The sequence below is a fragment of the Poeciliopsis prolifica genome, unplaced genomic scaffold, assembly GCF_027474105.1.
Source record: "Poeciliopsis prolifica strain line A6 unplaced genomic scaffold, Auburn_PproV2 SCAFFOLD015, whole genome shotgun sequence".
NCBI classification, from domain to species: domain Eukaryota; kingdom Metazoa; phylum Chordata; class Actinopteri; order Cyprinodontiformes; family Poeciliidae; genus Poeciliopsis; species Poeciliopsis prolifica.
In genome coordinates this window covers 6,886,113-6,910,272 of record NW_026562390.1, presented here as the reverse complement: position 1 = coordinate 6,910,272, position 24,160 = coordinate 6,886,113, and the positions used below count along the sequence as shown (strand labels likewise).

The window sequence follows — 24,160 nt, the reverse complement described above, 5'->3', positions numbered from 1 at the left end:
CTGCCAAATATGTCCGTGGAGGCAGTTGGTTTAGCATCTGGTACCTCCCGTATGCCCTCTGTGCTCGAAAACGTCCAACATTACCAATGTGTAACTCCGCCCGCCCGGTGCAACCCATAAAGTGTCTCGAGCACACTTATCTGTGATAGCGCCTCTTGTTGATGACGAACTTGTCAACTGTGGCGCTTCTCTCTTTAGCTAACGTGCTTCTCCTGTAAAGACTGACCCCGAATAGGTAAATAAGGAAGACTTTTGTGTAATTTAAAGCTGTGTTGCCCTTTTTTGCCGCAGTTAACACTAGATATTTATTGAAGAACTTAGTCACCCTGCGATATTGATGTTGATATATTTATTCTCATTACCCCGACCTTCACAAGGCTTTAGTAGAAAATTCGTAAAAATACAACATGCCTGTATGAAAAATATTATTGAATGGCTCTACATTTTTCGGTGTGGCTATCACTTAATTCTATAAGGCTTAGGACCTGGTTGCATTTTCAGAACTAATAATTAACTGTAAAAACTAATAATTAATTGTAAAGAAGCCTTGCCATCCACTGGTTCACCACAAGGATTTGTTCTGCTCACCTTAGCTTGTGGATATACATTATGTTATGTTGAAGTAGAACCACAGTAGCAGAGGGATAGCAGGGTCATAATTGGGCTGCTGCATGGTGAATGGTATGAAGCACTTGGCCAGGTGGTTTTAAGACTTATTTGCATCTGAAAATATTTTTAAAAACTCAATACAAAACAGTGGATCCTTCCCCAAGTTCAACACATGAGTTGGATTAACTGGTTATTTCAAAATTGCGATAATAGGTGCGTGTGTGTGTGTGTGTGTGTGTGTGTGTGTGTATGGACTTGGTTGCTTGTCCTGTAATGGACTGGAGATGGATAGATAGGCACCAGCCATTCTGCTTGTATCAATCTAAATAAATGATAGCCAATTCTGTACATGTCTGCAACTGTTTTTATTTTCTTATTTTGACTGGAAATATATATATCTTTATTTAATGTACATTTTTAACTTTCCATTCCTTTTGTTTATTTATTTAATTTTTTTTCAGTGTTGTAGTGTCAATGGAGCCTGGAGCACTGATCTTGTAAATATTGTCCTCTTATAAAAAGCTAATCAATAAAAGAAGCTAAACATGGGCAAATCAGATTAAAAGGACCTTTTTAATCTATTTTTTAATACTTAAAAATACAGATTAGACTTTGTAAGATCGAACAGTGTTCTTAATAACTTAAAAGTTATTTTTAAATGTAAAATGTTAAAAAAAAGTCAAAATTCTTATTAGTTTTGTTATTTGAAAAAACAAAACAAAAACAATTCATGCTTATATTTTGGACTTCCCAGGGGGAAAAGGAATAACAGGATTTTCTTTTTTTTTAAACTCTCCTCTAATACTTTTTTGACTTCTTTTCTCCCCTCCCAGTGGAAAATTTGTTTTAGACGGTAGAGTGATGCAGAACATTATCAGATACTCTTCAGTGCTCCTTTCTAAAGCAAACAGTGAGGGCATGTGGGCTGACCAGCTGGCCCCCTGCTGCTGGATGAAGAAACAGGGGTGTGGCTGCAGCTGGTTGTGAAACCTGCAGGATACCAGACTACAGTGTCCCATTGAACACCTGGGCTTCACTTGGTTCGCTTGACTTATTTTGTAAAGAGATCTGTCACCTTCCCACATCTCTACCCGTCAGCTCTGCCACTGTGTGGCAAATCATGTTGGCTTGTTTGGAACCCCCCACCCCCTCTAGTTTCAGCTGCCTGTTGCAGATTCATTTCAGGAGTGGTGGTCCAAAGTTTAGCCTAAATAGAAGGTTTCCTGAATTGACAGCAAAGACTAGAAACTGAGGAAACATCAGAATTGTTTTGTAATAAAAAATAAATACTTTGCTATGATTTTTTATAATTTTATGATGTGAAAGTACACATACATTTCACAAAAATGAAATTCTTATGGAGAACTCTCCGCATTTTAATCTGCATACTCGGCTTCACTTGAAAAAGAGCAGAATTATTATTTTCTTTGTAATATTTGACTTTCAATTATTCACTGTTTTTTTGTTTGTTTGTTTTTACTTTGTTTGGCAGAGTATATAGGTGAAATATACTGCAGTAGCAACTGAGTAAAGTTCTCTTTAGCTGAACTATTTCATTTCATAACTAATTGTATTTTCCTCTTCGGAGATAAAAGCTGTGAATTCTCCCCAGACAAGAGAAAATGCCAGTCAGGGACTAGCGTACAACAAGCCCTGTACATTGACTGACTGAAAGACAGGCTCTACTCAGTGCTTGTGTCTGTGTGGGCTTAAATATTGCAGAGATGGTCTTTGTTTGCATGTGCAGAAAGAGGGTCAGTGACAGAGTTCACAGTCAAGAGGCAAGCTGGAAGGTGGGCTATAATTCATCTATAGAAAAGCAGAGCATGGAGTGGAATTGTTGTGTTTCTGTTCAGGAATGCCCAAAATGACTGAGTGTAGGCTGAATGTAGGAATCGTTATGTCTCCATAGTTTTGTCAGGGTAAAAAGTTGCAGAATTGGATATATATTGAAGCTGCTACATCAGTTTGGCTTTGATGAACTCTGATCCATGATCTGTTTTGTTATTTTATAGACTGATAATGGGAACTTAAATTATTTTCAGTTTATAAAAGCATCAACCAAAAGGTGATGCATCCAAGTATTTAAAATGTTGCCTAACTTTCAAATATAAAAATCTATTAAGTAGACTTCATTATGATCATAAAAATCATTGTAATTGTCAAATGTTCACTGACCTTTTCAACAAAAATATGTGACTAAGTTTATGTATAAAACATTGTTTATTCTATCTACATATTGACATGTTAATTCTCATTTTTATTTATTATGATTCTGTTATTTTGCAACCAAATTTTTGCTGCCAACATTTACAGATTATTAACACTTAGTTTCATATAATTGCATTTGAACCATGTGAACTTGTAGAAATCGTAAGGAAATATTTATTTTTTAGTTTTGTCTTGCTATTTCACTAGATGGTAATGAGATGTTTATTACAGCACAAAAACAGAATTTCTCAATGCAAGACAATCAACATAATTCTCCAATTCTTTATCTATTTGGGTGGATTATGTTTTAGTGTTCCACTTAAGGTGTTTTCTTATTCAGGTTTTATTTTTTGATTAGCATAGAATGAATTATGCATATAGCCAGAGTCATATTTTGCTGTGTATGAAGGTTTTGTCCACATCACCTGTCGCTAGGTAAAATTTGTATCAATAAAATTTTAATCTTAGTCAGTTTCTTGCCTTATTTGGAGTAATTAAAAAAGACCCCTATTTAATTATACTAATACTCTCCATAGCTGTGCTTAATATTGCATCAAGCTATATATTTCTAGATTAGAGGAAGCGCCCTTTATGCTGTTGGAAGTAGGAAGAAGATGTTGGCCTACCTCCTGCTGGTTAACATGAGCTATTACCTCATTTTAATAAATATATTCATTGCAGCTGTCAAATGGCTTAAAATTATCCATGATTTTCAAAATCTGTGCGTCACATTCGTGTCTTGTTATCAAAACCTTTCATTTTTGGCTTGTTTACAGTCATGGCTTTGAATCACTTGAACCTGCTTCGACCCTTTCTGTGTCAGTCCCTGGTACGGCCTGCCAGGTCTTCACTCACAGTCACCTCCTGGGTGGGTTTCAGACCACCGGTTTGTCCTGGTGCCTTCCTCCACCCTGCTCCTGCATGCATCAGGCTCTACGCCACCAAGAAAGCAAAAGGTCAGAGAAGAGAGTTATGGCACTGAAGCTCAGATTTGTGCATCATCTTCTCTTCCTTTGGCTCAGATGGAAGTTTGTTGATTAGATGTTATTTGTCTGAGTCTCATTTTCTCCTTTTTCTTCCTCTAAGCCAAGGCAAAGGGCCAGTCAGCTAAGGTGAATATTAATTCATCTTTGGTGGAAGACATCATCAGTCTGGATGAAGTGAAGGAGGACATGACCGCAGTCCTCAGTGCACTCAAAGATGAGTTCACACGCAACCTCAGCATCCGAACCTCGCCAGGTAGTTTGCTTGTGTCTCTTGGACCTCCTCACATGTCTCCTGTTGGCTTCACTTTCATTTTTCTCCAGGTGCAAGAGAAAACAGCTTATAATGAGACAAAGCATAATTTCTGCATGCAAAGCCAATTTCAACATGTAACAATGTTTCGGAATTAGATTTTCCAAAACATTGTTATGTTTTATGTTTTTCAGACTGATGTTTTAATTTTCAAGTGTTTTCTACTTGAGATAAAACATTCTTAAATCAATTTTATTTAGTTTATTTTATTAGATTAGACATGAAAAAGGTTGGAATTAAAGTTTATGTAATATGTCACAAATAGACATGATCCTACACTCATCTACAAGACAAATCACTCTGAATCTTAGTTTTATATATAACATACTTCCTTCTCAAAATTAGCATAACATTAAGCTCATCAACAGATTAAGTGACTCTATTCTAATCTATTCTGTTTTTGCGTAATGTAGATTCATTAGAACCTATTGTTCGTTTTTGCTTTCAGTTAGAAGTCTGTCTTGTGTTTCCATTCTCCTCACAAAGTCCCTCAGTGCTTAATATGAGGAGATCCATGTGTGACATGAGTTTGACCTGGCTTTGACCTTTGATTCCCAAACTACATCCGGGCCGTGACCCTTTGTTTCTGGGTTCTAACAAATTGGGGAAGTGGAGTGTGTAATAGAAGCTGCCGTAGAAGGATACTGCAACAGAATCTGTCTTAAAACTGAAAATTACTTCCTTCTTGGTTGTGTTTTGCATCAGGGATTCCAAACCCTGCCAAAGAAACTTTCACTATGTTTTACACAGAGACCAAACAATAAGCTGTATATTAAACAAAAGCTTAAATGACAATTTGATTGTGTCAAATCCTGATATTACGCACATATCTGCTTTTCCCCATGTATGTAATGACTTCAAATAATAGAAACTTAGCGTAAACTTGGATCAAGCACATTTTAATGTGTTAATATGACATTTTAAGTCTTCAGAATGAGGTCAGCAGTCTAAAGCACAGCATTATGACAGGAAATGAAAACATCATGCTAGTAGAAACTAAGAAGACGAAAACAGAGCCTCAGCGAAAGCTTGCTGTTGGAACTTTGCAGGCAGATCTTTTTAACATCATTTGGGAGGAAATTTTGTCCAGTTTACAGATGTTTGCAGAGAGCCTACTAATAAAAAAAAGTGTCTCCAATTCAGACATGCAAAACCTCAACTGTTTACAGCAGAGTGATTTATAAAAGGTTTTGGATAGTTAAGGGTAAAGATGATTTGCTGGAAATGATTGGTTTCAAGTTACTTTTATTTATAACTGTATATGTACATGTTGGATAATTTACAGTATAAATTGAGCCTTGATTTGTATGATCGGTCTGCAAGCTTGTCTTATGCATTTTTCTCCCCCGATTTATCACTTGGTCGTTTAGAGTGAATCTCCTGTGTTGAGATCTTCTTTTCATTTATTACAAAAGATTATTACAATGACCTTTATACGAACTGCACAGTATAATAGTCTTGAGGAGAAATATCACAGTATCACTACATTTATAAAAGACAATTAAATAAGTTGTTTAACTTGATCTAATTTATTCTATGTAAGACAGAGAAGTGTAAAAGGTAATAAACAAATACATTTATTATACTTTTGATCTATCTAACAAAGATTTTAAATAAACCCCTGATAAATTTAGTTGTAGTTGTCATGTAAACTTGCTTCTTGTAAAGAATATTATGGAGTAACCTATTAACTGCTTATGTAGAAGATGCTTAAGAAACACGTCTACACTTCTCAGAAATATTACCAATTAGCTTTTCCAGTTCCTATCTTTACTGTCTCTGTTGTTTTATTCATCTATTTTAGATTACTCCCTTTGCTTTGTCATCCTTCCTGTCCTGTCCCTCCACTGGTCTGTCTGTCACTGCTTTTCTCTGATTGTCCATCCCTCCCTCCTCTGTCCAGCTGCACAATAATCCAGGGAGGCAACATGACTTGGATCTGACAGGAGAGATGAGATGGTGGAATTGAATGACGTCAGTTTTGTCTCATGCAACTGTATGTGGGTTTGTCATCTGGGTCTTATTAAAGCTACCAGTGGAAGACTCTGTGTGGATAGCATTGTAACTTTTGCTGCTTGTTGCTATGAATCCGTACTTGTATGTATGTGTTTGTGCATCAGATGTATAACAGGAAATTACAGATAGATGCATAGAGCGTGGGGAGATCAGTGGCTTGTCCACCATATTGTGCTGATTAAGTACGGCTTGGAAACTAAATTTGTTTTTATGTAAACAAAGAGTTTATAGGTCATTCATTTGGAGACTAAATTCTAAACGCATTGTTGTTGCAGGAGTCAGCAAGACTGGAAACTGAGTAACAAGGTTTTATCTCTCTACAAAATCAAAATGTAATCACCTCTAAAACTAATTAATTCATTCATTCTTGTTCATTTTCTTTTGTTTGAAACACTGTTGTCCATGTGTGCTTTTATTCAGGATGGTATTAGCAAAGTTTTGTTTGGTTTCAAGTTTTAAAAAAAAAATAGTCAAGCTGAGTTGCTTTCTTTCATTACTTTGTAATGTCTGAATAATTCATAGATCATATTTGAGCAGCAAGATAAAAATTCATCCAAAATTAAAAAAAAAAAATGAAAATGCATTGAAAGATCTTCAGAAAGCCTGCAATGTATTAATGAAAACAATTTTATAAGATTATTATTATTTTTAAAAAGGGCTGCTTGGAAGCAAAGTATGACAAAATGACATTTTCTTCAGACTGTAATTAGCTAAAACCTGTTTTTACATGTTTAAAAGCAATTATCAATAAGTCATATGAAAACAATGGCTAATGTTAGCCTAGCAACATAGCAACTGTTCTGCATGGAAAGCAGTCAGCTGAAAGAAAATGTTTTTTGTTTAAGTCTTGAGTTGTATGCTTGAAGTCAGATGTTTAGAAACATGAGAGAGTCCAGCATTAACTCATGTTGGAACAAAATATCTGTCAACAATATACTAGTAATACTTATTAATTGCAGTATTACTATTTTACTTCACTTCAAGGCTACTGAATTGTCATGAACGTACATGGAATTTTATTGATTAAATTGACATACTTAGATGACTGAATGGTATTCAAGATAAAACATCAATTTTTTCAACTGGAAGATAGAAATCGGCTTTATCAGAGTGCTTTACCCCACTTTGACAAATTAAAATCTGTTTCATGCCAATTAATCCACTAAGACAGTAATCTGCACAGATAAGATACTGAATGCTCATATTGTATTATCAGAACCTCACTTTAAAAAATACTATCTTCAAACACTAGTAAATATGTCGGTCGTCAACATTTCAACAGAGTAAATTCAGGTAAAAAAAATTAGTGTGTGCCCTTTTGCTTTAAACATCTGGTTAAAGTGACATTTAAAATAAAACTAAGACCTTATATAACTGTGTTCTTCATTCAATATACATTTGATCACATCTATTATTTTTAATACTCCTCATTCATATTGACTCTCTGATTAGTGCGTCTCTTTTTCTGTCCTTGAAATCAAAAGATAAATTGAACCTATAGAGAAAATTACACCGCTGGCTCACCTCCCCGTCACCCCACTTCTCCACACACAGCACCAGCACACCCCCCTGGGGGAAAGAAGGGAGGAGATGATGTAAGGCAGAGGTGGAGGAGAAGGAAACAACTGCGTCTGAGGTTAGCCAGATGGAGGAGGGGGAAGGATGGATGAAGCAACGAAGCTAAAAAAAAAAAAAAAAAAGGGATGAGAAGTGGGTGGAGCAGGAGTCAGCTTGTGTTGGCAAAACTTTTGTTTCTGTCGCTGGTGACTGTTAAGGGGAGACAAAAGATCGTGGAAATTTTTAACAGCTTGACAGGAGGCTTAATTTTTACATGTGTTATTTGTGGCTTCTGCTGCAGATTCTTTTGTCTTTCTGTTTGAGCAACTGGATGATTGATTCTGTTTTCATTAATTCCAATTGTACACAAACGCAGTCACGTCAAGCCAGAACATGTCACCACATTGATTAGAGGCCTAATAACAACAGGAGAACTGGATCTCGGTATATACTGCAAAACACACGAGTTTAAATACTTCACAAATTTGATAAGTCTTTTTTTCACTGCTTAAAACAATGTTAAAAGAGAGTCCTTTGTGTGAAAATTCTGCCATATATTGAAGAAATGCAGTTGCCACAGTGCAAGAGTGCATATCGTGTTCGTCGCTGCAACCGATGCGACATGGAGGCAGATAAATAAAGAAATGTAACACCTCTCCTGGTCTGTATTTATTTAGGGGCTCTGGATCACATTGTGGTGACGACTCAAGATGGGAAGTTTCCTCTGAACCAGCTGGGTCAGATCTCCATGAAGTCCCCTCAAGTCATTGTGGTCAACATGAGCAGCTTCCCTGAAGTAAGACGATCACACACACACATACACACACACACGTCAGTGCAGTTTCTTCCTACCTGTATCTGTTTGTCTCATTCCGGACAAGTGCTGAATAAATAAGCTTTGTAAAAATAAGCCAAAGCAGAGACAGATAGATGGTCTTCAGTGAAGGAAAAGTGAGCCAGACCAGAACTGGAACCCCACATCACTCTGTGTGTAAATGAAACCTGACCAGCCTCTCTCTGGGCCCCGAGTCTCAGATGCTAATTGATTGATCACTCAAGGACCCCTTTGTTCTGAAGGTGAAAGATAGCAAAGAAGGGTATGCGTGCACTGTAGTGTGCTTATGTCTGTGTGTGAGTCGTCCCAGATAGGAAATGACCTCATTTTACCCCTGGGTAAGGAAGAAATGGATTATTTTTCTTTTTTTCTTTTAAATCGCTCAATTTCTTTGTAGATTTTGTTTGAGGGCTCAGAGGTATCCAGACTCTTTGATGCTAGAATTTGCATTTGACCCAACATTATTAAATCCTGTATGTAAGAGTTGGATTTCACAATGCTTTTTTTTGTGTCAGCTCAGCTTCCTGATCAAGTTCTGTTTTATTTTGAGGTATAATTTTACAACATGATGCAAAAGAAAATACTTGGCAGAAATGTCGAGATGCTTTATTGCTAAAATCATGTTGCTTTCATCACATAATTAAGATGTAGATGTATAGATTCCTAATGGTAAAACATTTCTGGTAATGTCACTGCATTGCCATTTGTGCAAAAAGCCTTGAACTAAATTTAACTTTTGATGCAGTGGTATAATCTTACACTATAGTGTTTAAAAAATGTATGAGTTAATTTATTCAGTCAGGAAAAATAATACCTTTTGATATAATATCTTTAAATCAATATGAAGTTACTGAAATTTGAATGTTTTTACAAGAGAACATACCCTTTAAAAAAGGCAAGAATCAGGATATGATGACAAGACAAAAACAAACATTAGTATCCTGAAGGCACCATTCAACATTTTGCACATGCTAAATATCCACATCTGATACCAGGGAACAGGCTTATTTCCTGTCCTACCATCACAAATGTAAACATCCAAATGAAATCTACGCCAGGGAGGTCATCAGTGCCTTATTTTTTATTTGCTTTTCAATAAAAAGTGAGGTTCCAGTGTGAAAACGTAAAAAGAAACACAATTCCTTTAGTAGCAAGTATAAAATAGATGCTAAGGTCAGATGAAGAACTCCATAAATCTCAACAAAATGTTTAACTATCTCTATATAAATATTAATGTCATAATATTTTTAGCAAATGCTCAATATGTTAATGCTTTACCTTTATTGTATGTGAAATAGCATTATATTTTGCATTCAGAAGACTGAATGAATGGAAATTAGCATTTTGCCAAGTCCAGTGTTTTTACAGCAAAATTTTATTTTGTCAATCTATTTTCCTTTTTTAAAAAAAAATCTACCCAGTTCAACTTCCTAAAGGTCTCAACAGTCCAGTCCGTTGCTTTTCTGCATGTAAACGTTTTCTGGTTACTTTACACAGACCCGGCTCCAAAAGCATCTATTAGCTTGAGCAGATGTGATAAACGTGGGTGATTTCTAAAAGGGCAGGATGTCGATTAATAACAGTTCTTCAGCCTGTCTAGTGTTATCCGGTCATCTAGGAGCTGTGACTTACCTGGCTTTGTTTCCAGGTGGATCAGCAGCATAAAAACATCAGTTTTTATCAAAACTTCAATCTAAGATACAGTTCTAAAGCTGAATCAGGTGAAATATTTTCCCGGAGAGTGTTTTTCTCTTATTAACCACAGACCACACATGCTCAGACAGACACACTCTGTTTCTCTCACATGCCACCCTGTCAGGATCAGTGTTACCCAGGTCCTGCACAGAGGTGAGTCTTCAGTCGCAAGACCAAATAGGCTTATAATGACACCTATCCATTACCTGCCACTGCAGAGTCCTTGCCATTGTTTTTATTCATTTACTAGGAACATTCTGGAAAGTGGACAGTGCAGCCAACGTATGCAAATGTGGGAGCAGTTTACTGTGTGTGTGGGCATGTGTGCCATGTTTCGGCATCCTAACATTGTCCCTTTTAAAGGCACACACAGCCTCTCGATCCCATTCCTCTCTGCTCGCCTGCTTTCTTTGAACTGGGCTGGGAGCGTTTGATGCAAAGCTTCACTGTAATTTCTCTTCCTCTCCAACACATTAACCAGAACCTGCCCAGCACTTTTTTTTTTTTTTTCGAGGAATTGAACTCTCGCTCATCTGAGAGAGGAAACTGTGATGAATTCGATGCTGAGAACAATCAAACATAGGTATGGGATAAATCTATCACCCTGCTCTCAGAAAGCAACTGGAGGCCTGCTTTCCGGAGGACTTTAACAAAGGAAAAGAAACCTCATGAATTTTTTTAATACTCACAAATAAATTCCTTTAATCTTGCTGCCATTTCTTTGCCCCCAGTGGGAAAAGTCCAGAAGGAGCCGTCAAAGAAAAGAGTGCAATAGATGGTGGTGGGGCGGACAGGAGGAAATTGAATGGCTTAAATTTCTTTGAATCACACTTTCGCATACTTTCAAAAGGTCAGTTAAGGGAATTATTATGCAGCTGAAAAATTACCTTCCTTCCTCTTGTGCATATATACCATTACTGTAGCTCTCTAGCGTAGCTCAGGAATCTAGATAGTGAAGGATTGTGTTGGATATTAGCGATACTTTCTATTCTCTTGTTGGTGTAAGTCAAGCTTAGATTTTTTGGTACCAGTTTAACAAAATGCATAATAGTAGATATGTTTTTAGTGAGGTTTGGCTGTTTCTGTAACAATAATTTGTTGTAGTGCAAAAAAGATTACTGCTATAAAAAACTTTTATGTTTTTTAGAACAAAAAAATGTATATATTTTATATGACTATTTATATTTATATCACTTGTATTATAAATTAGTAAATCTTCATTTTAAATATATTTAATATTATATTAAATATATAGTAATATCAGTTATATTGCTATATATTTAATATAACTGACTAGATTTTCAACATAAACTCCAACAATTATAGAGCCATAAAAAGTCACTTCTGCTTTTTTCAGTTTTTGTCACGCTTCAAGATGTGACAAATTCTCTGTGGCCATAATAATGAACAAACATTTGCATTATTGTAAAAAAATGTTTTATCACTTTGGAAGAATTTTGGCAAATTTGTCTTGGCAAAACTGTTGAACCTGTGTTCATCGTCTCCAGCTACACTCAGAACTGATTACTGCCTCACCTGTTCTAAATCAAGACATTGCTTAAATAGGACCTGACTCAAAGTGAAGAACATCAAAACATCCTCAAGAGCGGGACATCATGCTGAGATTAAAAAAAGAAAAAAAATCAGAAACAAATGAGAAAGAAAATGAGATTTATCAGTCTGGACAGCCATTTTTTTTAAAATTAAGGGACTCCAGTGAACCAAATTGCAACCCGTTATCAACAAAACGTGGCGAAGACATGGAATAGCGGTGAAGCTTCCCAGGATCAGCCAGCTGACCAAAATCATTGCAAGAACAACTCATTCAAAAGTGCACAAAAGACCCCACAACAAGGTCAGAGGTTATGCCTCCACCACAACAACAAGATTAGGCAAAAAAGGCCTGCATGGCAGAGCTCCAAGACAAAAAACACTGCTGAACAAAAAGAACGGTAAGGCTCATCTCAATTTTTTCAGAACATGTCTTGATGATCCCCAAGACTTTTAGGAAGACAGTGTATGAACTGAAGAGACAACAGTTTAACTCTTTGGATGGCGTGTGTCTCATTAAACGTGGTGTAAAAATAACACCGCTCTTCAGAAAAGGATGCTTCCAACATTAAAATATGGTGGTGGTGGTGTGATAATGTGGGGCTGTTTTGCTGCTCCAGAACCTGGAAGACTTGCTGTGATAAATGGAAGCATGAATTCTGCTGTCGACCAAGACGTCCAGAAGGAGAGTAACCACCCATCTGTTCAGGACGTCAATCTGAAACAAACTTTGGTTCTGCGGCACGACAGTGATCCAAAACACACTAGCAAGACCTCCTCTGGCTGAAAAAAAAAATAAAAACAAGATGGAGACTTTGGAGATGTATCTATTGAGATGTTGTGCAATGATCTTAAAAAGGCCTTTCCTCTAAAATGGGGCTGAATTACAACAATTCTGCAAAGATAAGTGGATCAAAACTCCTCCACAGTTTGGAAAAGACGCATTGATTGTTGTCACAAACACTTTATTGCAGTTGTTGCTGCTGCTAAAGGTGGCATAACCAATTATTAGGTTTAGGGGGCAATCAGTTTTTCACAAATTGCCATGTAGGTTTGCTTTTCTTTTTTCTCCCTTAACATTAAACACCTTCATTTAAAAACTGCTTTTTGTGTTTACTTGTGTTGTCTTTGACTAATATTTAATCGGTTTATTCTGAAACAGAAGCATGACAGTCAAAGAAATTGGAAACAAGGAAGACAATCTACAACGGATTTAGCCGAAGTCTTATCATTTCAATGCAGATGTAGCTCTCAAAAGAGAACGGGGAATGTTTTTTTCTGCAGGAGAGATCATCCTTGACTGTTTTAAGTAATGGAAAATGATTTAACAACGTTACATCTTGCAACCTTGTAGCACAGTCAATACCTATATACTTAATGTTTCTACTTTATAGTGGAATAATTGGGCTAATTTTAGAATTAATTGGGCTATTCATTTATTCCAGTTAATGGGGTTTATATGATCAAGGATAGTAAATGTTGCTGAAGTTTTGTTGCATGAGAAATAGCTCTTTTTTTTCTCTTCAAAAGACATTTTAGCCACTCAGATGGAATTTTTCTGGGTTTTTTATCTGCATACCTGATCAAGATCTGAGAAATCAAGGTTTTAATTTGTTGGAATTGTGTTGGGATGATGGAAAAGAGAAAGAAGACTGAGAAAATGATGGGTCAATTGCAATCATTATCACAAACTATTATATTCAAGAACTATATTGGAATTGGATGCTTTCCTGATATCATTAAACAGTAATTATAACCCATAAAAACCTGTGTAACATCTGTTTGAGAATCAGCTAAGAAATCAACTTGGAAGGAGGTAGAGAAGGATTTTAAAATGAAACATATCTATGGTATTTGTGTTTCTTAAATATGGCTCCACTAATCATCTTTACTCCTGAACAATATTTATTGAATTCAAATGAGCTGAAACACATGTTAGTGTTCATGTATCAAACGCGAGTGCAGGCAGACTCTCCTGTGAGGTTGTCAAAGGTCAACTCTGTGCCCCTGCAACCTCTCAGTCCCGTCCCATGAGACCCGGCGCTGACAGTGGCCCAAGGCACTTCCACGCTACACGGGATTCCCCTGGCACACACACTTACACACATGCACACTACTCTAATGATTGCCAGCTGGAACGCAGTCACTACCTGTAGCCGTGGCCCTGCTTTTCCTTTCACACCGGTGCTGAAGTTGTATTTCTGTGTGTGTGTGTGTGTGTGTGTGTGTGTTTCTGCCTCCCGCCCCAGGCTACAGCGGCGGCCACCCGCGCCCTGAGAGAGAGCAGCATGAACTTAAACCCAGAGGCGGATGGGACCATCATCAAGGTGCCCGTTCCCAAGTGAGTCCCCCTTCTGACACACAAATATGCCAGAGGCCAGAAAGCCTTTCCTCCGCTTTAACACTTTTCCTTCTTTTCCATCTTCTGTTCACTTTTGTTTTTCCTCTATCACTTTTCTGTTTTTAACACAAACTTCTGCCTGTTCTTCCCATAAAACATCATCCAGCATGCAAATATCGTTTCCAAATCTCACACACGGTTTTTGTTTCACTCGATTAATAAATAAATCCACAATCTTAGCCGTAGCTGACAGGTTTATTGACTTTTCAGAAGGAGTTTTTGAGAGCCTCAGTGTGTTGGCATGATTGTCAGGCCACTCTCTCTATTTCTACTCTTGCTAAATATCTCACACCCTTTCTATTTTTTCCCCTGCCAAATCAAACAACTTCACACAAAACAATCCGTCACTCACTCAACAAGCCGCGCTCTGTGTGTAAAGACTACAGTTTTTGCATATACACAGTGTGCATGTGAGTCTGCATGCCTCCTGTGTTTATGTGCATGTGTGGTGGTGTGCACGTGGAGCAGCAGGTGTTAGTCTGGCAGAGGAGGGACACAAGAGTCGGTCTGCTTTTCCCTCTGCAATCAGTCTCGGCACGCTCCAAGCCTCCATTTGCATTTCCAAAGAAAGGCTCTTCTTGATTGGCCCTGGAATCGTTAATTAGGCCGCATTGTTTGCAGTAAATAGACAAGGCACTCGGATTGTTTGCAAATTGTTCCCGCAGCAAAAACAAGACGAAAAAGCCAATTAAGGGCAAGAAAAGCATAGTGTAACGGGAAGCAGGTCTTTTCTGACTGACAAATGCAAAGTAGATGCAAACTTGTGGGGAGGATTTTTTTTTTCTTTTGTCCAACTCAGCTTTATGTCCTCGAAGTGATTGTAATTCAAAGCTGTGAGTCAGAACTATAAGGTTTATGTTTAAGGCTAACAAGCACTAAGTATACCCATTTGCCTGAGTGAGGATATCATTTTGTGCATTTACATTCACAATCTTTTTTTAAGCTCAGCCATGTTACAATAAGACAAAGTTGTAACTATGCAGGATGCAAAGAATGGGAAAAGTATTTCTTACAATGACCCTACACAGTTTTAAGATTTCTTTTGGACTTTACACTTATTTTGCGTTTAGCGTTTTCTCTTTTTTTTTTCTTTTTAGATGTTTCAGAAATAAAGATTTCTTTTCAAGTGATTAGCCTGGATTGCCAGTAAAATACTAGGCAATGTAGGAAAGATCATGTTTTAAATCTGCTCTTTTGCTACTTTCTTAGACATTCGTCGCAAAAATAAAGTAAACATTTTTTCATCTGAACATTTTATAACAACTAAATATCAGACGTAAAATATATGAATTTAGCTATTACATAACTGAGGTCATGTGGAAATTCTTTCTCCTTTTAAAGACATGATTTTTTTTGATTGACACCATATTTTTGTACTGGCTGGTTGATAGGAGCACAACAAAAAGTTGTGTTGCACAAACCTACACATGTTTTACGCCAGTTTTGTTTAATTTGAAAAAGGTCAGGGAAAGGGAAACTTCACTCAGGTTAGCACAATTCAAAGCAAAACAGTTTGGGATCTCAGAATAATATGAGCAGCTCACAGTGATCAGTAAAAGGACCTACATTTTGGAATTTGTGTCATTATTTCCAACTGTAGCCTCTATGATATGCTGCATCAGGTCAACCTTATTATACAGGAAGTCACTCTGAACAGTGCAATGAAACTGTACATAAAACCCTCACACCTGCATTTTCTGAGGATGCTGATAAATTGACTGTCTTAATCACATAAGCTCATCCACAACAAATCTGAAACTGACGGTGGAGCTGTGCCTCTTGGTTTTATTTTTATTGAGCTGTGAATTTGCTGTGATTAGGCAACCCTTGAACTGTTTTAGAGATCTCCCTAATCCAGCGTGAATCCTTGTCATCAAAACTATTTTTTGTCAATGTTTTCCCTCCTTTTAACGGCAGGGTGACACGGGAACACAGAGAAAACCTTGCCAAGTTGGCCAAACAATTCAGCAACAAGGCTAAAGACTCTCTGAGGAGAGTGCGCTCCAATTCTGTCAGCCAGGTGAAAAAGGCAAAAGAGAGTCACTCTGAAGACACAATACGACTCGTAGAAAAACAGGTACAGACCATACAAGGCTCTTCACAGCTAAGAGAGTAAAAAAAACACTTAACTTCCTATATATTCTTTTTTTTTACAGATTCAACAGATGGCAGATAACATTGCTGTGGAAATCGACAAACAACTTGCAGCCAAGACCAAAGAGCTTTTAGGATAACTGTCAGAAAAGAAAACCAATACGTTTCCAGTTACATATTTCAGCACTGATAAGACGAACGTGAACCTGTTGGTAACAGAGACTGGATCATGATGGAGACCTCACTTCTGAATCATCCACAGATGCACATTCACCAGGCCACTAAAGGCCTGGTGAGACTTTTCTTCTTGACCACGCTGTTGGGTACCCAGCATTGCTGTGCGGTATCTGCATCCAGCTGCATAAAGGCGTAAACAGAAACTGGCACGGAAACGGCAACAAGGACGACAGACTGCCTGTCACCTCCCTCCTTTTCCTTGTTACTCTCCCCATCTTCAAACAAACATCCAACAGGACAAATGGCCTTTTAATGGGATTTGTGGGCCTCCTCCTAATCAAACTCCTTGCCACAGGGGCTGTCTGTTTATACAAAGCAAGCGCACCCATCCGAATGTAAACTGGCTGCGGGTTTTCCTTGGTGGCAAGAGTACGACGCAGTTTGTACTTGAAACTTAGGCAGATACAATTAGCGTGTTACCAAACATTTGTTTCGCATTGATTCTCAGCCTGGTGTAAATGCACATCAGGAGGGAGGAAAATAGAGCTTTTAATTTCTGTCCATGTCTAGGATTGATAACATGGCTACTCTATTTTAAACACAATAACGTCAGGAAAGACACATTATTGATGGACCCCATTAAAGAAACACTGCTTTGAAGCATGTGCGTCATCTTGTTCTCTCTTGTTTTCTTTTCATTTGCTTTACTTTTTAGTTTAAAGCCGGCCCCTTGCTCCATTAGCTGGAGTGATAATGGACTTTTCCTGTGCAGGGACTTTCTGGGGGCCCTGGCTGCTGGCACCACGGTCGTCCATTAGGAAAAGAGGCTTTTAATGTTCTAAACTTGGCCTTCTTTGTCTTTAAATAGCTTCACTTTTCAAACTTGCAGCGGAGAATAACTGGTTTGCAGGAGCTGTTGAAACCAAGTCAATAACAGGAATAGTTGGAATGAAAAAAAACACACACACACATTGTGTCCGGCTCCGCTTTCATCTGCCCGCTGTTTATACCAGCTGGCGGCTTTCTGTGCCATTATGTGGCTGGTGTCATCATCTTTATCATGATTTCTTTTGCTGCTTCCGCTACTGGTCACAGGCAGCCCGCAAGTCAGACAGTCTTTATTTTCAGTCTGCCCACACTTGATCTCACAGCCACACAGTCATTTGATGGCTGCAGCAGCTCTGCAGCTGCTAATTACGTTTTTATTACAATGCATTCTCACTTCTCCAAATTGGATTTAGGAATAGGGGGCATTGCAAGTTTCACTGGGGGTCTTACTGTGCGTGGTTTTATTGTCCAGAGTCCTCGGTCTGTGGCTGCTCTTTAATGGCCCTAGCAGTCCAGAGTCACTGGATAAACAAGAGTTTAGCAGAGGAGTGGACAGACTGGGACAGAGGAGGGCGGGGTGGAAATGTCAGGTTTTTGTGGTGATTCTTGGTCCATATGTCAGCAATTTGAGGGCATTGTGTACCTTGGCCTAAAACAGAGGCTTCATGATCGATGGAGGGGAGAAAAATCTCCCAAAGTCCCTGGCGCACAACACAGGCAAAGCACAAGGAAATTGCTTTCAGCTGATAGCTTCATTTCGGTTGACATTTATCAACTGAATTACCCCTGTTCCTTTTCGAATGTTTACTACTACCAGCAGCACTGCCTTTTTGACGTACATGTCTGCGAGCGTCCGCCGTTAGCGTGTGAGACCGCGCTTGTTTGCCAACAAGAAAGCGGTAGAGGTTTGTGTCTCTGGAAGTTTGGCTGTATCCTTTGGCGACGCCTCAACAAAATATACAAGGCCAAATTAGTTCAGTAAACCTTTAATTTGACAGGGCAGGCCTTTATTCACAGCTGGCGCAAAGTGCAAACATGCTGTTTGTAAAAGTTGTTTTCGTTCTTTTTGCAAGAAGGGTCAAAGTTTGAATCCTAAATGTTAGAAAGGTCACATTCAGTAGCACTTCCTGTAAAAATATATAAAACGTAAGATGAATTCATTCTCTACCGCAGCGTAGGGGGAAAGAAAATCTGAACTTCTGATTTAAATACATTTATTCAGCAGGGGAAAATCCTACATTAGGTAATAATTGCTATTTAACACATTTACCAGTGGCACAATTACTGGTCCTTCTTCTGTTAATAGTCTGCTCAGCCCCTTTCATGGACGACGCTCGTAACATTTCACGATGTTGTTGCCTACATGCTTGGCATTTGGTATGACATGGAAAACAGTTGGTAAAAACATTTATTTAGAATGTTTTTGAGATCCATTAATGATAAATTCTCTATTTTCCTGGCAGAAACCATCAGCCTTTTAAAGTCTGATTGTGTGTCAGAGAGTTAATTGTTTCATCCACTCTTAAAATGTCACATTGCTATCGGAAGAAGAGTCCCACAGCATCAAAGATCCTCCTCTATACTTAAGAGTAGAAATGTCAAATGTTTCACTCCACAATCATATGGAGTTTGTGGTTGTCTCAAAGATTAATTTTTACCTTGGTAATCCAGAGATATCACTCTTTACTGCAGTTGAGAGGGTTTTTTTCTCCTATTTTCACCCCGCTGATTCAATGTATTGAAATCAAAGGTTGGATTTTACTACAATTTTCCCTGTGTTGTTTTGACATAAGAGGGTTGTACAGCAAGGGAACCAATGATTGTGCCACTGTTGAGTCTGTTAAAAAGCAATTATTTTCTTATGTGGTATTTCTTTCCTACTCCATAAATGTACTGAAATTAAAGGTCACGTTGTTCCGCATTCACCTGTTTGAGAATATGTTGCTGCAATACAAGACGGATTGATGTTAAGGGATTTTTACGCATCTTTACCGGTACTGTTGTTAAATGTGGTCAGCAGTGTATCTAATGATTAAAGAGCATTTTCCTGTAAACACACAGGCAAGCAATGCCTTTTTCTTTTTAAGTCAAGTATACATTTTGACAGGCCAACAGAAACCGGAGCAAATTATGTTGGAGTGACCTGAGAGAACTCCTCTCGTAAACATTTTCATGATCTGCCTGATAAAACGCGTAATTTGGCTTTGTGAGAAAGATGAGTAACATGTTGGTTAGAAGAAATACTAGGATCTGCAAGCACCAGAAGAGAATTTAGACTTAGTTGTGAATATTTTCTAAATACTCACGTTTTTAACACTTACACTCTTTAATGAATGACAAGAGCTTGACATGGTGAACAAACTGAATAGACTAACTTGTTTTGTCAGGTTTGACTGAGGGCAACGATGAGTAACAACCCCATCTGGAGGCACAAAATGGTATTACACCTGTATCCATAGTGGTGCTCACTACTAAGCAATGCTATTCCCCCAAAGATGGATGTTCACAGAAGATTAAAAGTTTGATATCATAACACTGAACTGTCTTAAAGTTTTCAAGAATACAATAAGCTTCTGCTGCTACAGATTTTGTCCAGGATGTCCATGGTTTTTTTTGTTTTGTTTTTGTTTTAGATCCATCCATGGTTTAACTTGACTGATTCACCATCCCAGGCTTCTACAAAAAAAAAAAAATTAAGAAAAAGTTCAGCATTTATGCAATGAGTTTTAGGTCACACAGCACCTCTTAAATTTAAATACATCATTTCTGTAAGTAGATAGATATAATAATAAAAAAAAAACTATTGGCTATCCAGGATTGTGCAAAAGATTTTTCTGACTTGCTCTATTCTGTCTTGACGCAGACTTTCTGGTCTTGATCAACGTTTTCACATATCTTCACATTAATGTTTGTGGTAGCAGCTAGACTCTGATCTTAATTTATAAAAAAAAAAATATATCCAAAAGCCTTTGCATGCACTGGTGCTGGATTATTGTTTTGATGGTAACAGATATAAAATCTTTCACGCACCCAGAGCCTCCTTCAGTGATCAGTTTAATTTTGAAACATATTCCTGGGTCACTGTTAAGTTGGATTTAATATCACTCTTTTCTGTCTTTATAATAGGCTGCTGTGGTTTAATTAAATGTTTTAAAAAACGCAATGTACAGATATACCCTCTTGTGTCGTGTTCCTTCGCAAATCATGCAAAATAATGCAGTGAATGCAACGCAACACCATCAGCACCTGTTTCTGGTTCACACTGACGACATTAGGTTAATGCTGGCATTATGAAAAACATTTTTCACTGAGCTTGTCTTTTGAGAAGATTCTCACTTCGTCTTTTAGGCTGTCAGTGTTTAGTGGCTTAATAACCACTGATACAGTGGTAATTCTCTGGTTCTTTTTATTTAATTTCCATTCATTAAATGGGGGCACAAAATTATGAGACTATGAAAACCAAAATAAGAGAAAAGACTGAAAAATAATTATAATTGTGTTATACAATAGTAGGATTGATGATTAGTTAATCTTTAAAATAGCAGTGTGCATGCTATTAATTTAAAATAACAAAAATGCAGTTAAACATCATAAACTGAAAACAGAATAACAGATTATTGCAAATAAATAAAAATTAAAACTCATACCAAAACTACCAAAATTACGATATAGAATCAATATATTGTAATTTTGGTAGTCGTAGATTAGATATAGAATCAACACCTCGCAATTTTATAATTAGGTTATGTAATATATAAAATTTTAAACATATATATATTTTAATTAGTTATTAAATATATATAAATGTCAGTGTGTTACCACCAACAAGTTGCTCTCAAAATGCTGTTTGATAAAACCAGATGAAGTCTGATGCATTTCTCTGGTTCTGCATAAGGAGCAAAACCTCATGACTGCAATAGGAATGATTCCTTGGACGAAATTAAAGCCTGTTTAAAACTTTTGCACACATCGCAATGTCTTTCCAAGTAGATTCAGAGCCATTCATCATTTTTGACTTCCCTTTTGGAATATTCCCACTTTGAAGTTGCATTTTTCATCCAGTCCAAGAGAATCTTGGCATCCACCAGTCAGATGTTCGTTTTACTGTACAGGATTCACCGACGAAGAGGAAGACATGCTGCCGTCGTGCTTTTGTCTCGGTCATGTCGCTCCAGCAGCAGATAGAGGACGGTTGGACAACGACGGCGTTGACCACTTCAGGACAGACAGGGTGGGTTTGACTCCACATACTTACCTCTCATCCCCCCCTCCTCCTCCTTCCTCTCTCTCGCCTCTCATCACCTCTGGAGAGTGAAGGAGCATCGCAGCGCGAGAAGCCACCCTGAAGATCTCATCAAGGATCCAATCAGCGCTTGAAAATGAAATGCACTCTCCTCTCTGGTTGTGATGATGGGTAAAAAGACATATTGAGAGGGCCTGTTTGGAAGTAAAATCTCTGCATATGCAAATAGGGCCTAAAAATTGAAATGAATTTAGGAGTGTCTCTGATCATGTGAGGGCCACAGAGGGGAGAAAAATCTGCGCAGATTAGCCTATTAATATTTATAGATGTTTTTTACATATACATGTGCACATAGATATATCTGACATCAGGTTTGGTTGTGTCTGCTAATCCAGGTGGGTGCTCTCGGTTCCTCTAACGGGGAAATGAATGAGTATTTTAGGAGGAAGCTGGATATCCTAATAATCAGGTAAGCAAATAGCAGGCAATGAGAGAGTTTCCTTCCGTCAGTCATTCCCAGAATTGCTCCTGTCTGGTCTGTGAGTCATTTTAATTGAATGGAGCGTGTGCTATGCTCCCCCACAGCATTTAGAGAGACCACACTGGACCCCAGGAAGGTCTCCACACCCACTAGGACGCTCCCCAACCTCCACAGGGACCCAGCAGACAGTCCACCCTGGTTCTCAAATGGGAACAAAGCGTTCCCCAGTCCAAAGTGGTTAAACTGTCATTCCGAATTGTCTGGACATTGTGATTACCGGCATGGGAGGAATTATATATTTAGCTTTATGTCCATCGCCATTTCCTCCCCCCGCCCTGATCTGAAGTGACTGGCCCAGTAGTGCTTTCGATATTACTATCTCTGAGGGGTTTAAACCTTCTCCCAGGAGACAGGAGTAATCAAGGACTGCCAGCAGGAGAGCAGCAGCAGCAGGAGGAGGAGGAGGAGGAGAGGTGTGGGGCGGCTGCTGATGGGACGGCGAACAAAATGACAATGGACCTGATTTTACAGATATAATTGTTTCCCTGACGCTAACAGAAAGGAAAATTGTCTAAAATGAGTAACTGGGATCAAGAAAGTTTTTTTTTTTTTTTTAACAGAATTGTTTTTGGAAAATCGAGAAGAAAATATGTTTTTGATAGAGAAATGTTCTTAATTTTATTTTTCCTACTTCTTGATATTAGGAGTAAAACTTTTTGACTGAGTTCCTCCAGCATGTCAATATTTCTTACTTTTCAAGAATGGCAAAAAACACAATTGTGTTGCCATAACCTGAGTGCTGTTTAGTAAACTTTTTACCCGTTTTTAAAAAATGTTTTAATTTAAGCAAACCAAATTAGGGTTTTGTCATTTATTTGAATGTTTTATGATCATTTCTTATTTTTGCTCTTTTATCTGCCTTTATATTTCTAAAAACAATGTAAACATTTTAGAAACAATTTATGTTTGAATGTTTTCTTTTTTACAAATTCTAATTTCTTGTAGTTCTTTTTGTTTGTTTATTTTTTATGTGTTAATATGTAATTAATTTGTTGGTTGAAATTCTTTGGTACATTTAAACATACTTTATTTATATTTATAAAAATGCATATATGTACTTCATATATATGTTATATCTTGCAGATTTATTTAGTTTCATTTATTTACAAAATACTGTCTTGGTATTTTATTTGTTGAGCATAATTCATTAATTTAAATTAGATGACAGATGGACAGATAGACAAATAAAATGAACATGTACAGCTATAAATAGTTCAGCATTGATATTCTTCATTAGGTTCTGGGTCACATGAGTACTGATCAGTGAATACTTTGATTTTTTTTTTTTTTGTTCTATCATTTATCTGTACTCCCCCCCTTTGTAAACCTCTTCACCTCAGCCTCTCATCCATCCTAATAGGAATCATTTATCCTCAGTAAAGTCACTGTGTGGTTATAAACAAAAGTGACCGTCAGAAAAGCAGATGAACTCAGCCAATGAACAGGACAGGAAGCCTCTTAATCTGCAACCCAATCCAGCCGTAGTTTAGTGAAACCTGGCTCAGCTTCGCCGGTCGAGGCTTGCGAGGAAGGAAGTGAAGGGCTCAGGAAGCAGCGCTCAGAGCTTTCACCAGTCATATCCATCACAGCACACAGTGATGGAAGCATGTGTGTGCATGTGTGTATGTGTCCCTGTTTCACCAGTCGTATCCATCACAGGACTCTGTCTCCAGGCCCGGGCGGGGGGCAGGGGGGGGCTTGGAGGGTCATTAGAGGGGCTGGGCTGCAGGCTGCAGTGCTGCACTTTAACTAAACATCTTTTCCATAAAATAAATGCTTCCAGGTTAGAGCAGGTCTTGGAGAAGCCTGGTCGCCTCGCTTTTGCTGCCACTCATCTGATCCCAATTACCAGACACTTGGGGTCAATGCCAGCCAAGAGTTTATGGCTATAAACTGGAGCCGTTGGACTCCAAAATGAACCCTACCACCGAAATGTTGCATCTTTAGGGGCTGCTTGTCACTCAGCTGTGATACATCATTTAATGTAGCCGCTATATTTACAATAGCTTTGTCTGTAGGTAAAGTGTTTAGTTCAGTGGTTAAAACTGTTGGGATATCAGACCAGAGACTTCCTCCGTTTTTATTTACCTTCATTCAAATCTTTTC

At 37.9% G+C, this 24,160-nt stretch overlaps 1 protein-coding gene across 1 annotated transcript; it reads left to right on the top strand.

Annotated features, from left to right (window-relative positions):
• Positions 1–157: 157 nt before the first annotated feature.
• mrrf (mitochondrial ribosome recycling factor) lies at positions 158–19,328 on the top strand. Its single transcript, XM_055040500.1, has 7 exons — positions 158–235; positions 3,597–3,776; positions 3,907–4,059; positions 8,367–8,485; positions 14,020–14,111; positions 16,089–16,248; positions 16,328–19,328. The coding sequence occupies exons 2-7, from the start codon at positions 3,599–3,601 to the stop codon at positions 16,403–16,405; spliced, it is 780 nt and encodes a 259-aa protein (XP_054896475.1). The 5' UTR covers positions 158–235; positions 3,597–3,598; the 3' UTR covers positions 16,406–19,328.
• Positions 19,329–24,160: the final 4,832 nt, after the last annotated feature.